The following is a 22,611-nucleotide window of genomic DNA, read 5'->3' as shown; positions in this document are numbered from 1 at the left end:
TAGGAGTATTTCATTTAATCTGTAGATTTCTCTTGGTAAAATGGCCATTTTTACTATGTTGACCCTACCAATTCTTGAGTGTGGGGGATCTTTTCAACTTCTGATATTTTCTTCAATTTCTTTCTTCAAAGGCTTCAAGTTATTGTCATACAGGTATTTCTCTTGCTTGGTTATAGCTAGTCTAGCTATACTTTATAGTATCTGTAGTTATTGTGCAGGGTGTTGTTTCTCTGATTTCTTCTTGACTCATTTATCATTTGTTTATATGAGGGCTACTGATATTTTGTTGTTGTTGTTGTTGTTTATTTGTTTGTCTGCTTCTTTATAGTTAATCTCCCTCCAGCCACTTCCCTGAAGGTGTTTTTCAGGTGTAGGAGTTCCCTGGTAGAATTTTTAGTATCTCTTATGTATACTATCATATCATCTGAGAACAGAAATACTTTGACTTCTTCTTTTCCAGCATCCCAGAGACCTGTGTTAGAACCAAATAGTACCAACAGCAACAATAACAATAAGTGAGTGAAATGACTCCTAATGATACTCTACTATAGTCAAAGACGAGACCCTATCTTTATCATGGTCAGAGAGGCTCCATTTAGGAACTGATAGGAGCAGAGGCAGAGACCAACAGCCAGACATTAGGCCAACCTCAGTGAATCCTGCCGAGAAGGGGAAAAATGACTATAGAGCCATAGGGGCCAAGGAAACGACAAGAAAACCCACCAAATCGACTAACCCAGGCTTAAAGGGGCTCACAGAGACTGAACCAACAATCAGAGGGTCTGTGTGGGTCTGACCTAAAATCCCTCTGCATACATATTATTATTGTGTAGTTTGTTCTTCTTGGGGGACTCCTAAGAGCAGAAGCAGGGGCTTTCTCTGACTCTTTTGGCTGCTTTGGGGACCCTTTTCCTCCTACTGGGTTGACTTGTCCAAACATAATATGAGGGGAAGTGTCTAGTCTTATGGCACCTTGATAAGTCGTGTTTGGTTGATATCCCTGGGAGGGCTGCCTTTTGAGGAGGAGGAGTGGATGGGGACTGTAGAGGATGGGGACGTGGAGGAGAGGAGGGAGAGTATGCAATATATTAGAGTGGAATAAATTTGAAAATTAAAAAGAAAAGGATATGGTAAACAATGCAGATAGTAGAAGGCCAGGTTTGTGATGTTCGGAGGGGTGAAATTCCTCCATCAGGTTGTATATCTGACATTTTTATCATGAATAATAGAAAGTGAAAATTTTGCTTTATTGTGACAATGGATGCTGGTCATCTGGGGCTGAAGAATCGACTGTTATCCATTAGAGACCAGCATCACTGAGATAAAATCTGGGGAGTATTTCCTCAGGTTGAGCACACACTGGCTATCCATGGTGCACAGGGACCAACTCTGCATCTTAAATTCACAGATGAACTCGGCAGTGTTTGAGAATTTCTCCCATGAGAGTAGTATTGGTGACATGAAAGCTGTGGGATTGAAGAGGTCATGGAGAGCAACTGAGGCTGACCACTGGGAGAGACCAGGAGAGACCAGTGGTGAGGGTGCAGCCTCAGCTGGTATGGAGACCGCAGAATAGTTGAGATTCCAGCCCTGAGGGACCTAAGATGGCAGCAGGAATGGAGTGGAGCAGTCCTGAGACATCAGACATGAGACAAACTGTGTGCATTGAGGATGGCGGAGCTGGAGACCTGGAGATATCGAGGCTTTGGAGGCCAGAAGATCAAGAGTGAGCCCCAGATGTCAGACGTTGATCTACAAGATGGAGATCTCCGATGCTGGAATTTCATTTTGATTAAGGGTCATTGTTTTTGTACATGGAGGTTCTTCTCTTTTGGAGCAAGAAAATATTTAATAGTTTTGATTTTTCAGAAACCCACAGTGACTAGACTTTGTATGTTTTAAAGAGACTTTGAACTTTTAAGGGGTTTTAATGTTTTGAGAGTGTGAGACATCAAATTCACTCTGTTTTATACCATGATATTAGCATGAGATCTGAGAATCGACAACAAAAAGGAAAGGCTGTAGTCTAATACTGATACACTGTGGATCACGATGTCAGTGGGTCAATTGTGCTGGATATTTTCATCAACCCGACACAGGCTAAGGACATCTGGGAAGAGGAAACCGAACTGTGGAATCGCCTCCATCGGATTGGCCTGCAGGTATGTCTGTGGGTTTTCCTTTAATAGTGAGGGCTGTGGGAGGGTCTGTCCCACAGCGGGTGGTGCCACCCTTGGGTATGTGGTCCTGAGGTGTGTGAAAAGTAAAGCTGAGCTGGCCATGGAGAGCAAACCAGTGAGAAGCGTCAGGCATGGTCTCTGTCTCATTCTCCTTCCTCTAGACTCCAGCACGGCGTTCCTGCCTTGACTTTCTTCAGTCATGGACTGTGGCCTGGAAGTATAAGCCAAATAAGGCCTTTCCTTCCCAAGTTTCATTTGGTCTGTGCTGTAGTGTTTGTGTGTGTGTGTGTGTGTGTGTGTGTGTGTGTGTGTGTGTGAAAACAGCTTGACCACACAACTGCCATGACAGGCTTAGAGGCCCAGACACAACTTCTGTGACAGGCTTACTGACAGGCAACACCCAGAAGAGGAGAAGCTATAAACTGACTCCACCCAAGGAGGGCCTGCGTCTAAGGGGAGAAACCTGACATTCCAAACATGATCAGCACCCTTTGAGAAATATCAGCCAATTGGTGTCTCAAACCCTGGGAACGTCGACACCCCAACCTCTGCTATGATAAAACCCCACCTGGCCCAGGCTCTGGACTCTCTGGTTCACCACTGTGTCTGACCGAAAATCCAAGCTCCAAGCTTGAAAATAAAGAATCTTTGCTTTTACATATGGGATTCGGTCTCCATGGTGGTCGTTTGGGGTCCCAAGATTGGAGCATAACAGTGTCACAGCCACAGAGAAGCACCTAGGACAGACCGATCATTTTCCTGCTCCTCCTCCTTTTCCTCCTTATTTAGTGAATCTCACTTTCGATTCAAATCCTGTTCCTTCTGCTAATTCTGTTCCTTCTCCTCCTCTTCCCCTTGTCCATGGCTTTCCTGGTCCTGATCCTGCTCCTTGTTTGCTCCTCCTTGTCCTGCTTCCCAACAGCTGTCAGGACTTCCCTAGGATGCTCATTAGGGCAAAAGAGTAAGGGATTCTCAAGGTTCTGAGTAGCCAAGGGGACCTCAAGACCCTAGAATGAGTGGGCTGCATCCTACAAAGTGAACACTGGGACTTCCTTAACAAAGGGAACCTGAAGGTACATTTTCCCCCAGTGAACACATGTCCCTTCAACTGTGAATTCCCTAGCCCCATCCATTCATGTTCAAACCCACTCCCCACACCTGCTGACCCTTCTTACTCACCCTGACAGCAGTACACACTCCTGTTGTTGACAAGGGCTTCTAGAACACAGCAGGATCCAGACCAGTCCCTGGATTTCCAGATAAAGTCACTGAGAATAGGGGTCTGCGTGTGACTCCCTCACCTGGAGTCACAGGGCTGAAGAGAAATCCTCAGAGACACCACCCTGTCCTGTGAAGCTTCCCCCAGTCCATCCATCTTTCCACTGAGATTCCTGCACAGACCAACTGACAGTGCCCAGTGGTCCTCTTCAGTGTCCTGGGTAGGGGTCTCCTTGTCCCATTCCAGGGCTGAACTTGTGAGTGTCTCAACACTCCAGCTGTCTGATCTCTGGGCTGCAGTGCTGAGGCAGAATCTGAGCTGAATCATCTACTGGGATCAAGACTCCAGAGGAGTGTAGCTCAGCCAGGTGAGAAGCACTTCTCCAGTGAAGGCCAGGCCATCCCCACCCACCCCACTCTTTCTTCTGCATGTAGGGAGGGGAGGGATGGAGTCTAGAATCAGTGGTGCAAAGGGTGGGGAACAGGCCCACTGTGGAAGCCTTTTCCAGTCATGCCCACATGCAGCCCTTGTTCATAACTTAACTCAGGAATGAAGGAATATCATGTTCTAATGGCTGAGGATCTAGGGTTGCAGACATGATGTGGGGGTTTATAAAGTGTAATCCTCCTGCAGGGATTGAGTAAGACATGATTTTGGGGTATATATAGTGTGTTTCTCAGCAAAGGGAATAAACAAGATGGCTTCTGTGGGATCTGAAGGGTCCCTCACAGGTCCCCTGAGTAGACTCCAGTCTTCACTCAACAAAGAAATCTGGAAGGAGGAGGAATGTGGGCTCCTCCCAGGGTGCGGCACTTGAGACTTGGACCACATTATGGGTACTTCCTTCTAATCACACTGTGTTCAAGCACATGATGCTCCTCTTTACAAACCATAGATCTGTCCTTGGTGCTGGCCCTTCCCGTATGTAGCCCAGCAAGAGGGACAGAAACTTGTTCTCTCATGTTTGTCTGTGTTCTGGAGAGAGTTTCGGAGATGGGTCCAACCATTCTGATCAGGTTCTTCACAGTCTACAAAGTGGAGAAATGCTCCTGATTTTTCTAAAATGTAGTGTGTGTGTGTGTGTGTGTGTGTGTGTGTGTGTGTATGTGTGTGTGTAGAGAGAGAAAGTGTGAATCCAGGAGACTTCATATTCACACTTTCTGTCTACTCACATTGATCCTTCTGGTTCATTTTACAGAATGCTAACATTGTAGGAGTGTCCCACCGTACACTGTCTTGTTCTCTTTGCAAGTAGATCATGAGCTGACGTGAATGAACTATACAGGAGCACTGGGAGACTCTTAGCTCCTTTACATCTTGGACACCCTGTTCTTTCACTGTTCTGATGCTGTAAGTTTTGTGATGAATTGCTTGAACATTTACATGCTATTTTATTATCATGTGTAATAATAGTGTTTGTATGTGTCGATGAAATATAAAATAACAGCATGGCTTGGTGGCACACCTTCATAATCCCAGCACTGGAGATGCTGAAGCAATTCAGAGGAGAGGAAGCCCTGAGTGGGTCCTGAGTGAGTGTGTACTGTTGACCTGGGCACCTCCATGACAGGGATGAAGCCCTCTGACCCATGGCAAATTGGCAAAGCCTTTCCTATATGGGTCAGGTTCAGAATTGAAAAAGCTTTCTTCCTCTGAACCACATTCAGATGTTTATAGATCAGTCAGGAAAAAACTAGCAACTGCAGCTTCATGGATGTTTACAGTCTGAACCTGGTGTCTTCAGTCCCTCTGCAGAGACTAGCCAGCCCCTTCCCTTTGATGTTCACAATAAACATGCTCAGGGTGCAGGTCGAAGAGGAAGTAGCTGAGGCTCCATCAGAGCACACACAGGCCACTGGATGCCTGTTTTCTGTACACGTGTCTGTGTATCTGTCCTTTCTTCATTCTCTCACTGACCCTCAAAGCCCCTTTGGGTTTCAGACCTAAGCCAGATGTGCTGTCGCAAAGGGAGACATTCAGAAGGTCATGATGTACCTGTGTGACATGGTGAGTCCCAGATTCAAATGACCTAAAGATTAACTACAAATATGAACGGTTTAGACATAGGGACATCTGGTAGACCACTAGCCTCTCTTCTAGAGGACCCAAATTTTGTTACCAGTCCACAGTTAGGCATCTCCTGACTGCCTGTAACTCCGACACAATAATATGGACTCCATGGGTGCTTGTAGGAATTTAGCAGAGTCACTGTATCTGGGGTAGACATTAGAATGAACAGCTGTTTTCTAGAAGTACTTTAACCTTGAAGAACCCTTGTGGGAAAAAAGTGATTCCCTCCCCAAGTTTTGTAAAATTGTTTTGCTGAAGGGTCTTTGCAGCCATCCCATGGCTTTGATCACAAGACTCCTCAGGCAGATCCAGGGCACTTGTATTATTGTGTATTGCAAACTATATATATAAAGGACTAGAGTCATGGGGGCATGTGATGTTCCCCCTTAGTAAGACATGTAAACTAGACTGGACCTTGGTATAAGGTAATACTTTGTGTAACAATCAATAAATACAATACTCCTTTGTACAGCTGTTTGGGGTTCAGAGAATCTGGACATTCCTGCTACCCCATAGGCCTTTAAATTTCATCTTGGAGTGCTTCTTTCTTCAGCCGACCCATGCTACATGGTGCATCCTGACAGGTACTCCTACACTCATGGAAAACAGACACACATGCATACAGTAAATAAAAAAATAAATCTTTAAGAATAAAGTAAGTAAAATAAATGACTCTGACACATGGAAGATCAGTTTCTATTTTCACCCACATTTGTTTAAATGTAGTAGTTTTTCCTGTGGCTCTATTTCCTCCAAATTTATAATGACAAAGAAAAGTCAGGCCACTATGGATGTTCCTCCCAATGACAAGATTGTACTGAACCCAGGAATCTTCCTTCTCCTGAGGATCTGCTCCCTCACATTACACTCACATACACCCAACTACAGAAACAGATGTAGGCTTCACAGAGCTTTGGCAGGCTTTATGGATGTCCAGTAGATCATGGCATCCACAAGAAAGGTGGGCAGGTAGCTCATGGGGAGGTAGAAGAGCTTGGCATCCCAACCAGCTGAGTACCGAGTGCGAGGGTGACAGGAAGTCAGTGCGTGCTCCATGCAGTCCGTCACCAAGGAGAGGTCCTCATTGCACTTTTGGTCCAACGACTTTAGCATTGAGAGATCTGTGCAGAGCGAGAAGTATTTCAGCTGCTGCTCACCTCCACCCCATCTGCTCTAAACCTAGTTAGAGGAAAGTTTCTCTAGACCCCATGATCCCACATCAGAAGCCATGCCAACACTATCCTGTCCCAGTTCCTCAGGCGGCCCACGACCCAGCTTCAAGGAAGAACCGTGCATGCCCACATCTTTGTCTCAGCTCATGGAAAGTACTGTCTAATTCCTCCTCCTCCCATCCCTGACCTCACTCACAGCTTCATGATGATGAGAGGCTCAGATGGAGCAGAGCACCATGTTCTCAAAGTCAAGATTTTCCTGACAATATACACACCTACCACAAGAAAATGGGTCTACTTTCTTTGAAGAGTGAGGGCAATGGGTTAGTACTGGCAAAATGAACAGGAGACTAAGGATTCAGGACTAGACTCTGTTGGGTCTTCACAGCTCACTTACAGGATGCCAGGAAGTTCTCGCCATAAATTTCTTTGACCTCTGAGCTGGCCTGGTCCCACACCATATTCATGTTTGATGATAACCTGTCACTACTGCTCAAAGCAGTCTTGAAGACACCAGGCTCTATAATGGCCACCTTCACCCCAAAATAGGAGAGCTCCCTTCTGCAAGACAGACAGACATCAACAATTTCAGATGATTTTCTGTAAAAAAATTAACCATAAGTGTACAGTGACATGCCAACATGAGCCTGTGGTGAGGAGAGGTCACAGTTGTGGATCTGGGTTGTGTAGCACATGGGAATTAAACTCCCAGTGAAGGCATTACCTCTGTGCTTTGGAATGTCACACTAAGTGTTTGGTGTGTGTAGCTCCCTGACCTAAAACTAGGCCTTCTGTTCTATGACACCATTAAGACCTCTCTCCATGTTCTGCAGATGCAAAGGGTCACCATCTTGCCCGAGTCACCTCCACCTCACTCCTAAGTCTCAGTCCACCCCACTGTCCCAGGAAGCACTCAGGACATCTCTCACTTTGTTCCTGCAGGAGTCTTCAGAGAGCAAGAACCTGCCTGACACTTCCTCACATTCACAGCCTCCCTGTTCCCTCCAGCAGGGATGTACCTGCCCCAAATGGCTCCCCTGATTCAATCCCTTTGACGGATTCTATTGCTGACAGCATGAAGAACATACCGTTGAGCACTCTTAGGCTCTCCACAAGTCTACATCAGCCCACCTGCTGACCATCCGCCTTCCACATATGGTCTATACTTTTCCCAGGGAGAGTCCACTTACACATACAGGTCCCAGGTTTCCATGTTCAACCTTTACTCTGCTGCAGCCCAATCCTGCTACAGGACCCTGACAAACAGATGACAACCATGGTGGACACAGCTGACTGGGACATGGGTCATTCCAAGGGAAGTTCCAAAGTTCCACTCTGTCTCTGCTCACACTCTCTAAGTTGCCATAGTCTTTAGGTCAGGTTCAAACATTTCTGTCTGCTGGAACATGGTGGTTTTGGACTCTACAGGGGCGTGATATCTATCTCAATTTGAATGAGATGTTCAGCCCCACTCAAAAACATGTTTAGCATCATAGAGCTCAGGGGTCTGAATTCTTGACTCAAAATACTCCAAAGCTCAATTTGACCTCAATAATGGCACCTAGTACCCTCAGTCTTTCATGGCAGGACAAGATGAACTACACTCAGTTCGTGTCCTGCCCTCTGCTAGAGACATGGAAAAGTGCTTCCCAGTGGATGATTGAATGAGGAGAAGGTGAGACAGTCCCCAACCAGAGATTATCCTCTCCATGATGGGATTCTAAAGGCCATGATCAAATAAAACCCAATGCCAATGCTTCCCTCCGGTACCCACATCCCTGTCCAATACCTGAGGGAGTCCGAGAAGGCTTCTACACCACACTTGGAGATGTTGTAAGGAACACTACCAGGGAAAGACACTCGACCCATGACGCTGGAGACGTTGACCACACGGCCTCTTGCCTTCCTCACTAAGGACAGCATGCTCAGGGTCACCTCAATCATTCCCAACAGGTTCACATCCAGTACCTTTGCAAAGTCCTCTTTGTTCAGCCACCCACTGGGACCCAAGGAGATGGAGATGCCAGCGTTGTTGACCAGACCCCAGAGTCCTGGAAACAGTGGGAAGAAGAGAGTCACACAGCTCAGGTACAGTTATGGGTGAAATGCACATTCAACAAGGTGAGACCACTTAGACATGTGTGTACTGGAGAGTAGATGCAATGAGGAACAGCATGGCATCACAGGGCTGGGGACCCAACCCAGAGGCTCTAGGCTCACAGCGTGGACACCTCCCTCCTTTAGGTTCATGGCCCAGATCCCTGCCTGGGAAGAAATAAGCAGTCACTGTCACTTGCTACTTATAAAAATGGGTGTTGAAGACATGTTTATCTGGAGACCATGAAATTATGATTATGTTTTACCGATTATTTTCATCCTTGAAAATATTTTATTCATTCTCTTGTTGTGGTTTGGATATAACCCTGAGGCTCATAGATTAGAAAACATGCATTTTTGGGAAACAGCACTCCTTGAGAGGGATTAGGGGGTGTGGCCTTGTTGGAGTGGGTGTGCCCTTGATAGAGGAAGTGTGTCACTGGGGGTGGTTGGGCTATGGGGTTTCAAAAGCCAAAGCCAGACCAGAGTCTCATTCTTCCTGCTGTCTGGAAGGAGACATGTAGAACTGATCTGGATGTGGAACTCCCAGCTCCTTCTCCTGCACCATGTCTGCCTGTGGGCCACCAGGCCTCACACCATGCTGATAATGCACTAAACCTCTAAACTGTAAGCAGTCCCAAAGAAATGCTTTCCTTTATAAGAACTGCCATGGCCGTGGTTTCCCTTCACGGAAATAGAAGACTGACTAAGACACACTGCTGCCTTTGTCTTTCAAATAGCAAAGGAAGACAGTTATGAGGAAGGATTAGTGAGAGAGGTAATAGGGGAAAATAGAAAAGAAACAAAAGAAAGGAGAAAATTGATGTCCTGGTGAAATTAGGTTGAGAAACAAACACATGTGGACCTTGTTTGGGCAGAGTTTGGAAAAAACTGCTATGTTCATGGCTCTGATGAAGCCAGTCTTGGGAGGTCTAGCATCAATATTGAGCAGCTCTCCTCAGATGCTTGCAAACCCCAGGGACAGGAAAGAGAGGAGACAATGATTGCTGACCACCAACTGCACTGAGACTCCACCCCAACCCCAGAAAAGGGCGCCCTTTCTTGACCCTCACCCAACAGCTGCCCTTCCTCATCCATTTTGGTCTTTAAGTCCTGGATCCTCAAGTATCCACTCGGGAAGTCTTACAACTACACACCACATTCCACTGTCAATTTCTGTGCAGAGTGCATTGGAGAGTAGTTGATTAGATTTAGCATGGCATTTGTTGATTTAAAAAACTTGACTCATATGTCATATGTACCCTTGGCTCAAAAGCAAGTTTTATCCTTCTGGGGACCCATATTCTTTCATAAATTTTTTAAAATCTAGTTTTGAGAAGCTCTATGGAAATCTATTTCTATAGATAATTCCTAAGATACATACATATGTGAAAGGATTTAAATGGAGTCACCATAGGATGGGGAGATGATCTCTGACCTAGACATCTTATGCCACCAGGTAAAACTTTCAGTGCCAGTAATGGGTTACATCCCGTTGAGTCATTGGTCAAAAGGTCTCCATGGAGCCACACTCCCAACCCCCATCACAGGCTATTGCCAAGGCCACTCATTGTTCTTCACAAGCTCATAGTAAGGACAGATTGCTGAAGATGATAGTTACTTATGTCATCCAGCAGGGAGAGGTTGAGCAGGTGTCCGACTAACAGCTTCACCCCTACTGATTCACAAGCAGGGTGCCAGAAGACACTCTGTGCACTCCCAGAGGGAAAGGCCAGCACCAGGATCACCCAGCTACAAACCCTGTGACCTACACCTGTGATCTGCCTGTAAGATCTACTGCGCAGTAGAGGCACAAATGACCTGGAGTAACTGTCACTTTCCGATTAGATTGAAGGGCACTCTATGAGGTGGAGCCCATACCTGGACTCTGCGTAGGAATCAGAAACATCAGACCAGATAAGTCATGGGCCTTGGGAAAACCTAAGAACATTATTCTGCTCAAGGAATGTATGGTAAAATACCTGGTAATATGTAGTATTACACACATAGATCAGTGCCTTGCACAACACTCATTAGAAAACATTGGTCTTGCAATAGATGTGAATGAGCACAGAGTCACATGACTGGACAATGTGCAGTGAGTGACAGACTTTGGAGCACTCAGTCCTAAAAGGAAATCTTCATCAAAGCCTTCACCTCAAGGCTCAGGGGTCTTTGAAGATGAGGATGTGGGGAGAATGAGGAGCCAGAGGTGATGGAAGACTTCAATTAACTGTCTTCTGGACACAACAGGATGAGGCACACATAAACTCACAGAGGTTTTGGTGGCACCCATAAGATCTGCTCGGGATCCAGACGGTGACTCAGCACTGAGAAGGGGCAGTGGACACAAGGTCCCACCTCTAACCAAGAAGCAATTTGTAAGTGATACCTGCTGGCAAAGGGAGCAACAGTTTTCTCCACTGCAGTGACATTGGAGTCTCATGCCCAGAAGTAGTTGCTAACAAAAAAGGAACCCCAAGTATTCATTTTTAGGGATCTTTCATGTTGATTTGTTCTGCATTTTTTCTGTCTGTTTTGGGTTTCTTATTGTTTGTAGATTTTCATTTTGGTTTTCTTGTTGTTGTTTTTATTTGAGAGCGAGAGAGACAGAGAGAGAGGGGGGAGGGAACGAATATGAATTTTGGTGTGTAGCGACTTGGGGAGGATCATGAAGGAGTTGAGGAAAGGGAAACATGATAGAATTATATTTTATGAAAAAAAGTTTCCAGGCATGCTGGCCCACTTCTTTAATCCCAACATTAGGGAGACAGAGGCAGGTGGATCTCTGTGAGTTCAAAGACAGCCCAATCTACAGTCCAAGTTCCAGGACAGCCATGAGCACACAGACAAACCTTGTTTCAAAAAACAAAAACAACAACAACAAAAAACCCAAAACCAACCAATTAAACAAACAAAAAACAACCCCCAAACCAGGAAAAGGACAAAGAATTTGTTAAAAATATGGAAAAACATATTTTATTTCTTGTTTCCAAAATTAAACATGCTTGCAGACTCTGAATTAAGCAGAAGTTTCCCAAGACAGTTCTTATGACAGCAAATATAGGAAACAAGCTGAGTAAGGTACATGATTGAAATCCCAGCACAAAGCAAACTGGGGAAGAGGAACATCAGATCATGGCCTCCTCTATACCAAGACATGAACTCAAAACCCAACACAAATAAACACAACCAAATGAAATTATTCCAAAATCCAAAGCCAAGGTATGGTAAAAAACTAGTTGGGTTTTGTTACTGGGCAAACTATTTTAGTTATTTGAATACTATAATTGAATAAATCTTCAAGTGGTAAAAATTGTTCACCATTTTAAACTGAAAAGAATGTACATTTGTTAATTGGTACAGATCCAACTGTTACTAGTTTTATCCACTGGATAGTAAATCGTATGTTAATTATGGATTGATATGTTTTAGTGTTTAGAACAATAACCATTATTTCAATACATTTTTAACTTAATTAATTATTTTCATACCCACGCAAACAGTGAAAGGGAGAGAGAAAGGGAGAGAAGAAAGAATAGAGGCAGGATGTGTGAGTGTGTGAGAGAGAATCCCCTTCCTACATCTGACTTAACTAAGGCATTCCTCCAGTGTGGGGTGTTACCCTTAAGCATGGCAGTGGCCTTGGCTCCCCATAAAGGATCCCAGGTGGAAGGTGAGACCAGGGTCCAGTACTGAGAGTGGAGATGCATCTGACCCATGCCCAGCCAGCTTCACACAGAGCCAGGGCCCCAACCTCCTCACTGTCTCTAACCTGGCACTCAGCAGCCAACAGTGCAGCCTTTGTGCATACAGTGACAGAAGAGGACAGACAGAAGTGTGGACATGAAATGACACAGGACACCAGCTGACCAAGAGTAGAGAGCTTGAAGGACCAAATGTAGGAGGAAGAGAAAGTCGTGACATGCTGGAGAGGGGAAGAGTCTGTAGACACTAAAATTCCACCCCCACCCCCATTAGGAATCTTTTCTGGACTACACAGGCATTCCCTTCACACAGAGACACAAACCAGCAGACACACACAGTAGTCTCAATGGTACCTCTGTTGCCAACATGCTCCTTCACCCACTGAGTGGCAGCCACAATACTCTCCGTCTTGGTGACATCGAGGATCACCGTCTCCAGCCTGTCTGATGTCTTGCTCCTCAGCTCCTCAGCTCCATTTTCTGTCAGACATGCAGCCAGCACCCTCATGCCTCTCCTGTCCAGCTGTCTGGCCAGCAGGTTCCCAAAGCCCGAGTCACAGCCCGTGATGAAGACATGCTTGTCTTGGAGATGGCTCACCACTTTCCTCTCCCTGAACAAGCGCAGGATGTTCCACAGGCCCAGGAGAACCACCAGGTAGAGCCACATGGCTTGGCAGAGGACAGGCACAAACAGTCTGTGCTAAAGTGAGCCTGGCCTCTATTCATAGAGGACAAAGTAGACACAGAGGACTCAGGAGACACAGAGGAACACAGGCTTCTATCAGGGAGTCCACACTTTGTTCCTCTTCTGCTGACTGCTTTGATATTTATTCATGCCTCACTTCTATGATCTTCCACCTGTTTGCTCAGCTGGTATACAATGGCCTTTGGCATCCCCTTACTTGCTGCCAAAGAAAACAGCACTGTCTATTCACCAACACACCTCCTTTTTCTTAGGATCTTTGATTTACTCGTGTGGGAATACATGCATGTTTCCTCACACATGCTCACTACAGGCAGTCCCTGGCTCCTCTGTGACTCTGCATTTGGCACTCCAAAGCCCTGAACCCAGGGATTTTGAACGTAGGTGCCCTTGCCAACCTGCACCGGGACTCAGAAGACATTTCGTGAAGATCCTGCCCTGAGCTCAGGTGTCCACCCAAGGTTCCTCAGCCAGAATCTCTCCTCAGAAAACAAAGGTCTCTCCTTGTCACTACAACTCCAGGAGACACTAAAGAGAGGACAGGGCCGGCTGGTGACTTCCTGGTACAGCAGTTGCCTGGGAAGGAGGAGGTGCCAAGGAGGAAGTCTGACCCCTGAGGACCTCTAGGTGATGACACCTGGAACTCAGATCCCTAAGTCTCACAGATGACGTGGGGGAGGAAACGACTTTTCCCTCAAAAGCTCTTCTTTGGGCTGCATGAATTCTAGTAGACATGAGGAGAGCCATCCTCAGCCGCAACCTCCATGACTGCCCCTGAGTGACCCAAGCCAAGATTTCTGGCTTAATTTCCCAACAAACCTTATTCACAACCTCTAGCGTGTTGTATGATATTTTGATCATGTTCTGACAAATAAAGCATGTGTGCTTTGTCTTGCTCAGCACACACTGGTTCTCCCTTTCTTCTTATTTACCCAACTCCTGTTTAATATATCTAAGTGTGTATATGCATGTGACATGGATTTAACCCTATATGTGTGAATGTAGCTAGCCTTAATTCTGCGTGTATGTGTTTGTAACTTGGATTCCACTCTTTGTATATGTGTATATAAGTATTGTAAATATATGTTTACATACATATATATGTTTTAAACAGCAACCACATGGCTCTCCTCCATCTTGACTGGTGACCTTATCATGATGTAGACAGCCTCATGGCTGGCAGCCATCTTTTACTAAGGTTTGCTATGGATAAAAAATACATTTAGTCCTAGTGACCTCTCTGTCCATTTTATCTCCTTCTGGAGTAAGGAAGCAGCAAGCCTCAGATATTTTGGGTCGGTATGGATTTTTTGTATGATGATAGAATGTAAAGCTATATTTGATTCAACTCTGGTTTATAATATACTCTATATGATAATAGATATTGAAAGCTATAAGGATCCATTCAGATTAACAAAAATCTAACTTAGAGATTTACACCTATGTCTTTGCCAAATGTTCAGCACTAAATCCTAGAGAATTTAAACAAATGATGGTATAGGTATGATATATATATATATATATATATATATATATATATATATATATATATATCCTTTAATGGAGTTTCTGGTCCCCTAAGAAGGTCCTTTTCTCAGAAATGAGTCACACCCACTCAAAGCCCCCTTTTTTAGTCTTATTAAAACTGCTAACATATTGAAGACTGTTAGGGAGCACAGATTGATAGTCATTCACCTAACAGACAGACAGTCCTCAAATGCTCAGAGATCTGCAGAATATGGCATTTAAATTGTTTAATTAAAAAGCTTTTATGATAGAGAGACATGCCAGCTCCTGGCAGCACCCTTTTTTCCTCCAAAGAAGATGGATGGGCACAGAGGAACCTCCACCCGAAGAACCTCACCCGGAACTTGCTCCAGAGTGCCAATGCCAGCCACTGAGCAAAACTGCCTTTTGCCTCAACTGCTGCCAGGGCCTTCTTCAGACCTTGGACAAGAGGACTCTGGGGAATGCATTGCCTCACTTTTCCCTAGACAACATAGGCTGGTCCTCCCCACAAATTCCAGCCCCACAACTGTCAGCTCTTCTGAGGCCTGGCAGCTGAAGCCTGATGTTGCTGCCCTGAGATTTCTGCCCTCTATATCTCAAGTCTTCTCCCTCAACCCAATACTGACGACTCCCCATCTCATTCTCTCATTGCAAACCTAGAGGAACTACTGCCCCGTCCTTCACACATGCAGGAGGGCACATTGCCTCAGGCCACCTATACCTGGCACACAGATGGCAGCTCATTTTTACATAAGAGGACCTGAAAAGCAGGCTCTGCCAGTGTCAGATACTGGGGTGGTGGTGGCACAGGCACCCCACCAACACTACTAACCAACAGGCTGAATTAATAGCTCTCACTCATCCCTTCCAATTGGCACAAGGACAATCCCTAAATGTTTACACAGACCTCAAATATGCTTTTCATATCCTCTTGTTCCACGCTGCCATCTGGAAAGAGCACAGGCTACTAACAACAAAAGGAGGACCCATGACAAACTCAGGCCAAATTATGGCCCTGCTAAAAGCCTTCCATCTTTCCAAAGCAATAGGGATTATTCATTGCTGGTCTCATCAGACCAACAGCTCCATCATCTCTAAGGGACATAACTGAGCCCACCAGGCAGCTAGGACAGTGTCCTCCAAGGCCCAGACTCACCTCACCCACCACAGGGAATCCACACACGACAACCCACATCCTCACAGTCACCCAGACACTTGACAAATTCTGTCCTGTCTACACCAGCTCTTTCATCCTAAAAGACAGGCTCTGTCTCGTTTTGTCAAGGCCCACCTGCAGCCGACCCCTGAGGACTTATAGCTCTTAAAAACTATCACTGCCTCTTGTAAAATATGTCAAAAGTCAGACCCCAAATGGGCTAAAGAGCTAAACAGAGAATTCACAAAACAAGAAGTACAAATGGCTGAAAGACATGTAAAGAAATGCTTAACATCCTTAATCATCAGAGAAATGCAAATCAAAACGACTCTGAGATACCACCTTACACCTGTTAGAATGGCTACGATCAAAAACACCAATGACAGTCAATGTTGGAGAGGATGTGGAGCAAAGGGAACACTCCTCCACTGTTGGTGGGAATGTAAACTTGTACAACCACTGTGGGACTTCACTCTGATGGCCCAGCACACATCACTGTTTGTGAGGTTTATGGAAGGATGTTGGAGTTTGAGCTGAAAGGCTCTTGAAAGCTGGAAACGTAATGGGCTGTTCTCTGGGGGTTGAAGAGAAGGATGCAGAAGGACGTTGTTGTCTTTTTTTCCATTGTGTATTTCTGGGTTCTTTATCAAAATCCAGGTGTGTGTGTGTGTGTGTGTGTGTGTGTGTGTGTGTGTGTGTGTGTGTGTGTGTTTATGTCTGGATCGTCTATTTTGTCTGTTTTCATGCCAATGCCATGCTGTTTTTATTATTAGAGCTCTGTAGTACAGTTTGAAATCAGGGATGGTGATAACTCTAAAACTTCTTTTATTGTACAGGTTTATTTTTAGCTAGCCTGGGTTTATTTATTTTTTGCTTTTCCATATGAAGTTGGGTATTATTTTGTTTACAGGTCTGGAAAGAACTGTGTTGGAATTTTAGGAGTATTTCATTTAATCTGTAGATTTCTCTTGGTAAAATGGCCATTTTTACTATGTTGACCCTACCAATTCTTGAGTGTGGGGGATCTTTTCAACTTCTGATATTTTCTTCAATTTCTTTCTTCAAAGGCTTCAAGTTATTGTCATACAGGTATTTCTCTTGCTTGGTTATAGCTAGTCTAGCTATACTTTATAGTATCTGTAGTTATTGTGCAGGGTGTTGTTTCTCTGATTTCTTCTTGACTCATTTATCATTTGTTTATATGAGGGCTACTGATATTTTGTTGTTGTTGTTGTTGTTTATTTGTTTGTCTGCTTCTTTAAAGTTAATCTCCCTCCAGCCACTTCCCTGAAGGTGTTTTTCAGGTGTAGGAGTTCCCTGGTAGAATTTTTAGTATCTCTTATGTATACTATCATATCATCTGAGAACAGAAATACTTTGACTTCTTCTTTTCCAGCAGCCCAGAGACCTGTGTTAGAACCAAATAGTACCAACAGCAACAATAACAATAAGTGAGTGAAATGACTCCTAATGATACTCTACTATAGTCAAAGACGAGACCCTATCTTTATCATGGTCAGAGAGGCTCCATTTAGGAACTGATAGGAGCAGAGGCAGAGACCAAGAGCCAGACATTAGGCCAACCTCGGTGAATCCTCCCGAGAAGGGGAAAAATGACTATAGAGACATAGGGGCCAAGGAAACGACAAGAAAACCCACCAAATCGACTAACCCAGGCTTAAAGGGGCTCACAGAGACTGAACCAACAATCAGAGGGTCTGTGTGGGTCTGACCTAAAATCCCTCTGCATACATATTATTATTGTGTAGTTTGCTCTTCTTGGGGGACTCCTAAGAGCAGAAGCATGGGCTTTCTCTGACTCTTTTGGCTGCTTTGGGGACCCTTTTCCTCCTACTGGGTTGACTTGTCCAAACATAATATGAGGGGAAGTGTCTAGTCTTATGGCACCTTGATAAGTCATGTTTGGTTGATATCCCTGGGAGGGCTGCCTTTTGAGGAGGAGGAGTGGATGGGGACTGTAGAGGATGGGGACGTGGAGGAGAGGAGGGAGAGTATGCAATACATTAGAGTGGAATAAATTTGAAAATTAAAAAGAAAAGGATATGGTAAACAATGCAGATAGTAGAAGGCCAGGTTTGTGATGTTCGGAGGGGTGAAATTCCTCCATCAGGTTGTATATCTGACATTTTTATCATGAATAATAGAAAGTGAAAATTTTGCTTTATTGTGACAATGGATGCTGGTCATCTGGGGCTGAAGAATCGACTGTTATCCATTAGAGACCAGCATCACTGAGATAAAATCTGGGGAGTATTTCCTCAGGTTGAGCACACACTGGCTATCCATGGTGCACAGGGACCAACTCTGCATCTTAAATTCACAGATGACCTTGGCAGTGTTTGAGAATCTCTCCCATGAGAGTAGTATTGGTGACATGAAAGCTGTGGGATTGAAGAGGTCATGGAGAGCAACTGAGGCTGACCACTGGGAGAGACCAGGAGAGACCAAAGGTGAAGGTGCAGCCTCAGCTGGTATGGAGACCGCAGAATAGTTGAGATTCTAGATCTGGGGGAATTAAGATGGCAACAGGAATGGAGTGGAGCAGTCCTGAGACATCAGACATGAGACAAACTGTGTGCATTGAGGATGGCGGAGCTGGAGACCTGGAGATATCGAGGCTTTGGAGGCCAGAAGATCATGAGTGAGCCCCAGATATCAGACGTTGATCTACAAGATGGAGATCTCCGATGCTGGAATTTCATTTTGATTAAGGGTCTATTTTTTTGTACATGGAGGTTCTTCTCTTTTGGAGCAAGAAAATATTTAATAGTTTTGATTTTTCAGAAACCCACAGTGACTAGACTTTGTATGTTTTAAAGAGACTTTGAACTTTTAAGGGGTTTTAATGTTTTGAGAGTGTGAGACATCAAATTCACTCTGTTTTATACCATGATATTAGCATGAGATCTGAGAATCGACAACAAAAAGGAAAGGCTGTAGTCTAATACTGATACACTGTGGATCACGATGTCAGTGGGTCAATTGTGCTGGATATTTTCATCAACCCGACACAGGCTAAGGACATCTGGGAAGAGGAAACCGAACTGTGGAATCGCCTCCATCGGATTGGCCTGCAGGTATGTCTGTGGACTTTTCCTTGAAAGTGAGGGCTGTGGGAGGGTCTGTCCCACAGCGGGTGGTGCCACCCTTGGGTATGTGGTCCTGAGGTGTGTGAAAAAGCAAAGCTGAGCCTGCCATGGAGAGAAAACCAGTGAGAAGTGTCAGGCATGGTCTCTGTCTCAGTCTCCTTCCTCTAGACCCCAGCATGGAGTTCCTGCCTTGACTTATTCAGTCATGGACTGTGGCCTGGAAGTATAAGCCAAATAAGACCTTTCCTTCACAAGTTTCTTTTAGTCTGTAATGTGTGTGTGTGTGTGTGTGTGTGTGTGTGTGTGTGTGTGTGTGTGTGTGTGTGTGTGTGTGTGAAAACAGCTTGACCACACAACTGCCATGACAGGCTTAGAGGCCCAGACACAACTTCTGTGACAGGCTTACTGACAGGCAACACCCAGAAGAGGAGAAGCCATAAACTGACTCCACCCAAGGAGGGCCTGCGTCTAAGGGGAGAAACCTGACATTCCAAACATGTTCAGCACCCTTTGAGAAATATCAGCCAAGCGGTGTCCTGAACCCTGGGAACGTCAACACCCCAACCTCTGCTATGATAAAACCCCACCTGGCCTAGGCTCTGGGCTCTCTGGTCCACCACTGTGTCTGACAGAAAGTCCAAGCTCTGAGCTTGCAAATAAAGAATCTTTGCTTTAACAAATGTGATTCAGTCTCCATGGTGGTCTTTTGGAGCCCCAAGATCGGAGCATAACAGTGTCACAGCCACAGAGAAGCACCTAACACAGCCAGATCATCGTCCTGCTCCTCCTCCTTTTCCTCCACATTTAGTGAATCTCACTTTGGATTCAAATCCTGTTGCTTCTGCTAATTCTGTTCCTTCTCCTCCTCTTCCACTTGTCCATGGCTTTCCTGGTCCTGGTCCTGCTCCTTGTTTGCTCTTCCTTGTCCTGCTTCCCAACAGCTGTCAGGACTTCCCTAGGATGCTCATTAGGGCAAAAGAGTAAGGGTTTCTCAAGGTTCTGAGTACCCAAGGGGACCTCAAAACCCTAGAATGAGTGGGCTGCATCCTACAAAGTGAACACTGGGACTTCCTTAACAAAGGGAGCCTGAAGGTGCATTTTCCCCCAGTGAACACACATCCCTTCAACTGTGAATTCCCTAGCCCCATCCATTCATGTTAAAAACCACTCCACACACCTGCTGACCCTTCTTACTCCTCCTGACAGCAGCACACACTCCTGTTGTTGACAAGGGCTTCTAGAACACAGCAGGATCCAGACCAGTCCCTGGATTTCCAGATAAAGCCAGTGAGAATAGGAATTGGGGTGTGACTCCCTCACCTGGAGTCACAGGGCTGAAGAGAAATCCTCAGAGACACCTCCCTGTCCTGTGAAGCTTCCCCCAGTCCATCCATCCCTCCACTGAGATTCCTGCACAGACCAACTGACAGTGCCCAGTGGTCCTCTTCAGTGTCCTGGGTAGGGGGCTCCTTGTCCCATTCCAGGGCTGAACTTGTGAGTGTCTCAACACTCCAGCTGTCTGATCTCTGGGCTACAGTGCTGAGGCAGAATCTGAGCTGAACCAACTACTGGGATCAAGACTCCAGAGGAGTGTAGCTCAGCCAGGTGAGAAGCACTTCTCCAGTGAAGGCCAGGCATCCCCACCCACCCCACTGTTTCTTCTGCATGCAGGGAGGGGAGGGATGGAGTCTAGAATCAGTGATGCAAAGGGTGGGGAACAGGCCACTGTGGAAGCCTTTTCCAGTCCTGCCCACATGCAGCCCTTGTCCATAACTTAACTCAGGAATGAAGGAATATCATGTTCTAATGGCTGAGGATCTAGGGTTGCAGACATGATGTGGGGGTTTATAAAGTGTAATCCTCCTGCAGGGATTGAGTAAGACATGAATTTGGGGTATATATAGTGTGTTTCTCAGCAACGGGAATAAACAAGATGGCTTTTGGTAGGATCTGAAGGGTCCCTCACAGGTCCCCTGAGTAGACTCCTGTCTTCACTCAACAAAGAAATCTGGAAGGAGGAGGAAAGTGGGCTCCTCCCAGGGTGCGGCACTTGGACTTGGACCACATTGTGGGTACTTCCTTCTAATCACACTGTGTTAAAGCACATGATGCTCCTCTTTACAGGCCATAGATCTGTCCTTGGTGCTGGCCCTTCCCCTATGGAGCCCAGCGTGAGGGACAGAAACTTGTTCTCTCATGTTTGTCTGTGTTCTGGAGAGAGTTTCTGAGATGGGTCCGACCATCCTGATCAGGTTCCTCACAGTCTACAAAGTGGAGAAATGCTACTGATTTTTCTAAAATGTATTGTATTGTGTGTGTGTGTCTGTGTTTATGTGGGTGTACAAAGGGGGCAAATCCAGGAGGCTTTAGAGTCAGGCTGGTCTTCCACTCACAATCATCCTCCTGGTTCAACTTTGCAGAATGCTAGCATTGCAGGCATGGCCCACCATGCACTGTCTTGCTCTCTTTCTGGGGAGAACATGGGCTGAACTGAAGGAACCACACAGGAGCATTTGGAGACTCTTAGCCTTTTGTAGATTAGACATCCTGTTCCTTCACTGTTCTGATGCCCTGAGTTTATGATGAATTGCTATTTTATTATCATTTGTAATGTTAGTGTTTGTATGTGTCGATCAAATATAAAGTAACAGCATGGCTTGGTGGCACACCTTCATAATCCCAGCACTGGAGATGCTGAAGCAATACAGGGGAACAGGAAACCCTGAGTGGGTCCTGAGTGAGTGTCTTCTGTTGACCTGGGCACTGCCATGACCAGGACCAAGGCCTCAGACCCAAGGCAAATTGCAAAGTCTTTCCTATATGGGTCAGGTTCAGAATTGGCAAAGCTTTCTTCCTCTGAACCACATTCAGATGTTTATAGATCAGTCTGGAGAAAACTAGCAACTGCAGCTTCATGGATGTTTAGAGTCTGAACCTGGTGTCTTCAGTCCCTCTGCAGAGACTAGCCAGCCCCTTCCCATTTGATGTTCACAATAAACATGCTCAGGGTGCAGGTTGCAGAGGAAGTAGCTGAGGCTCCATCAGAGCATACACAGGACACCGGAAGCCAGTTTTCTGTACATGTGTCTGTGTGTCTGTCCTTTCTTTATTCCATCACTGACCCTCAAAGCCCCTTTGGGTTTCAGACCTAAGGCAGATGTGCTGTAGCAAAGGGAGAGATTCAGAAGGTCATGATGTACCTGTGTGACGTGGTGAGTTCCAGATTCAAATGACCTAAAGATTAACTACATTTTTGAATGGTTTAGACATAGGGACATCTGGTAGACCACTAGCCTCTCTTCTAGAGGACTCAAATTTTGTTCCCAGTCCACAGTTAGGCATCTGATGACTGCCTGTAACTCCGGTTGCAGGGGACACAATAATATGGACTCCATGGGTACTTGTAGGAATTTAGCAGTCTCTGTATCTGGGGTAGACATTAGAATGAACAGCTGTTTTCTAGAAGTACTTTAACCTTGAAGAACCCTTGTGAAAAAAAGTGGTTTTTTCCCTATGTTTGTAGAATTTTTTGCTGAAGGGGCATTGCAGCCATCCCATGGCTTTGATCACAAGACTCCTCAGGCACACCTGAGGCTCTTGTATTATTGTGTATTGCAAATGATACATAATAAAAGATTAAAGTCATGGGGGAATGTAATGTTCTCTTTAGTAAGACATGTAAATTAGA

At 45.4% G+C, this 22,611-nt stretch overlaps 1 protein-coding gene across 1 annotated transcript; it reads right to left on the bottom strand.

Annotated features, from left to right (window-relative positions):
• Nucleotides 1–6,149: 6,149 nt before the first annotated feature.
• On the bottom strand, nt 6,150–13,259 carry LOC102903503 (retinol dehydrogenase 16-like). Its single transcript, XM_076554061.1, has 4 exons — nt 12,800–13,259; nt 8,431–8,692; nt 7,039–7,202; nt 6,150–6,590 (listed from the first exon to the last, which is right to left on the bottom strand). The coding sequence occupies exons 1-4, from the start codon at nt 13,110–13,112 to the stop codon at nt 6,373–6,375; spliced, it is 957 nt and encodes a 318-aa protein (XP_076410176.1). The 5' UTR covers nt 13,113–13,259; the 3' UTR covers nt 6,150–6,372.
• Nucleotides 13,260–22,611: the final 9,352 nt, after the last annotated feature.

Source organism: Peromyscus maniculatus, chromosome 18 (assembly GCF_049852395.1).
Source record: "Peromyscus maniculatus bairdii isolate BWxNUB_F1_BW_parent chromosome 18, HU_Pman_BW_mat_3.1, whole genome shotgun sequence".
Taxonomy (NCBI): domain Eukaryota; kingdom Metazoa; phylum Chordata; class Mammalia; order Rodentia; family Cricetidae; genus Peromyscus; species Peromyscus maniculatus.
This window is presented reverse-complemented; position numbering and strand designations above follow the sequence as displayed.

Bases quoted from the DNA above. Each gene is read 5' to 3' on its own strand.
- LOC102903503 (XM_076554061.1), bottom strand. From the start codon at position 13,112: ATGTGGCTCTACCTGGTGGTTCTCCTGGGCCTGTGGAACATCCTGCGC. The intron at 8,693-12,799 runs GTACCATTGAGA...CACTGTTTCCAG, and splicing joins GGAGCATGTTGGCAACAGAG to GACTCTGGGGTCTGGTCAAC. The intron at 6,591-7,038 runs GTAAGTGAGCTG...CGCTCTGCACAG, and splicing joins CGAGAACTTCCTGGCATCCT to ATCTCTCAATGCTAAAGTCG.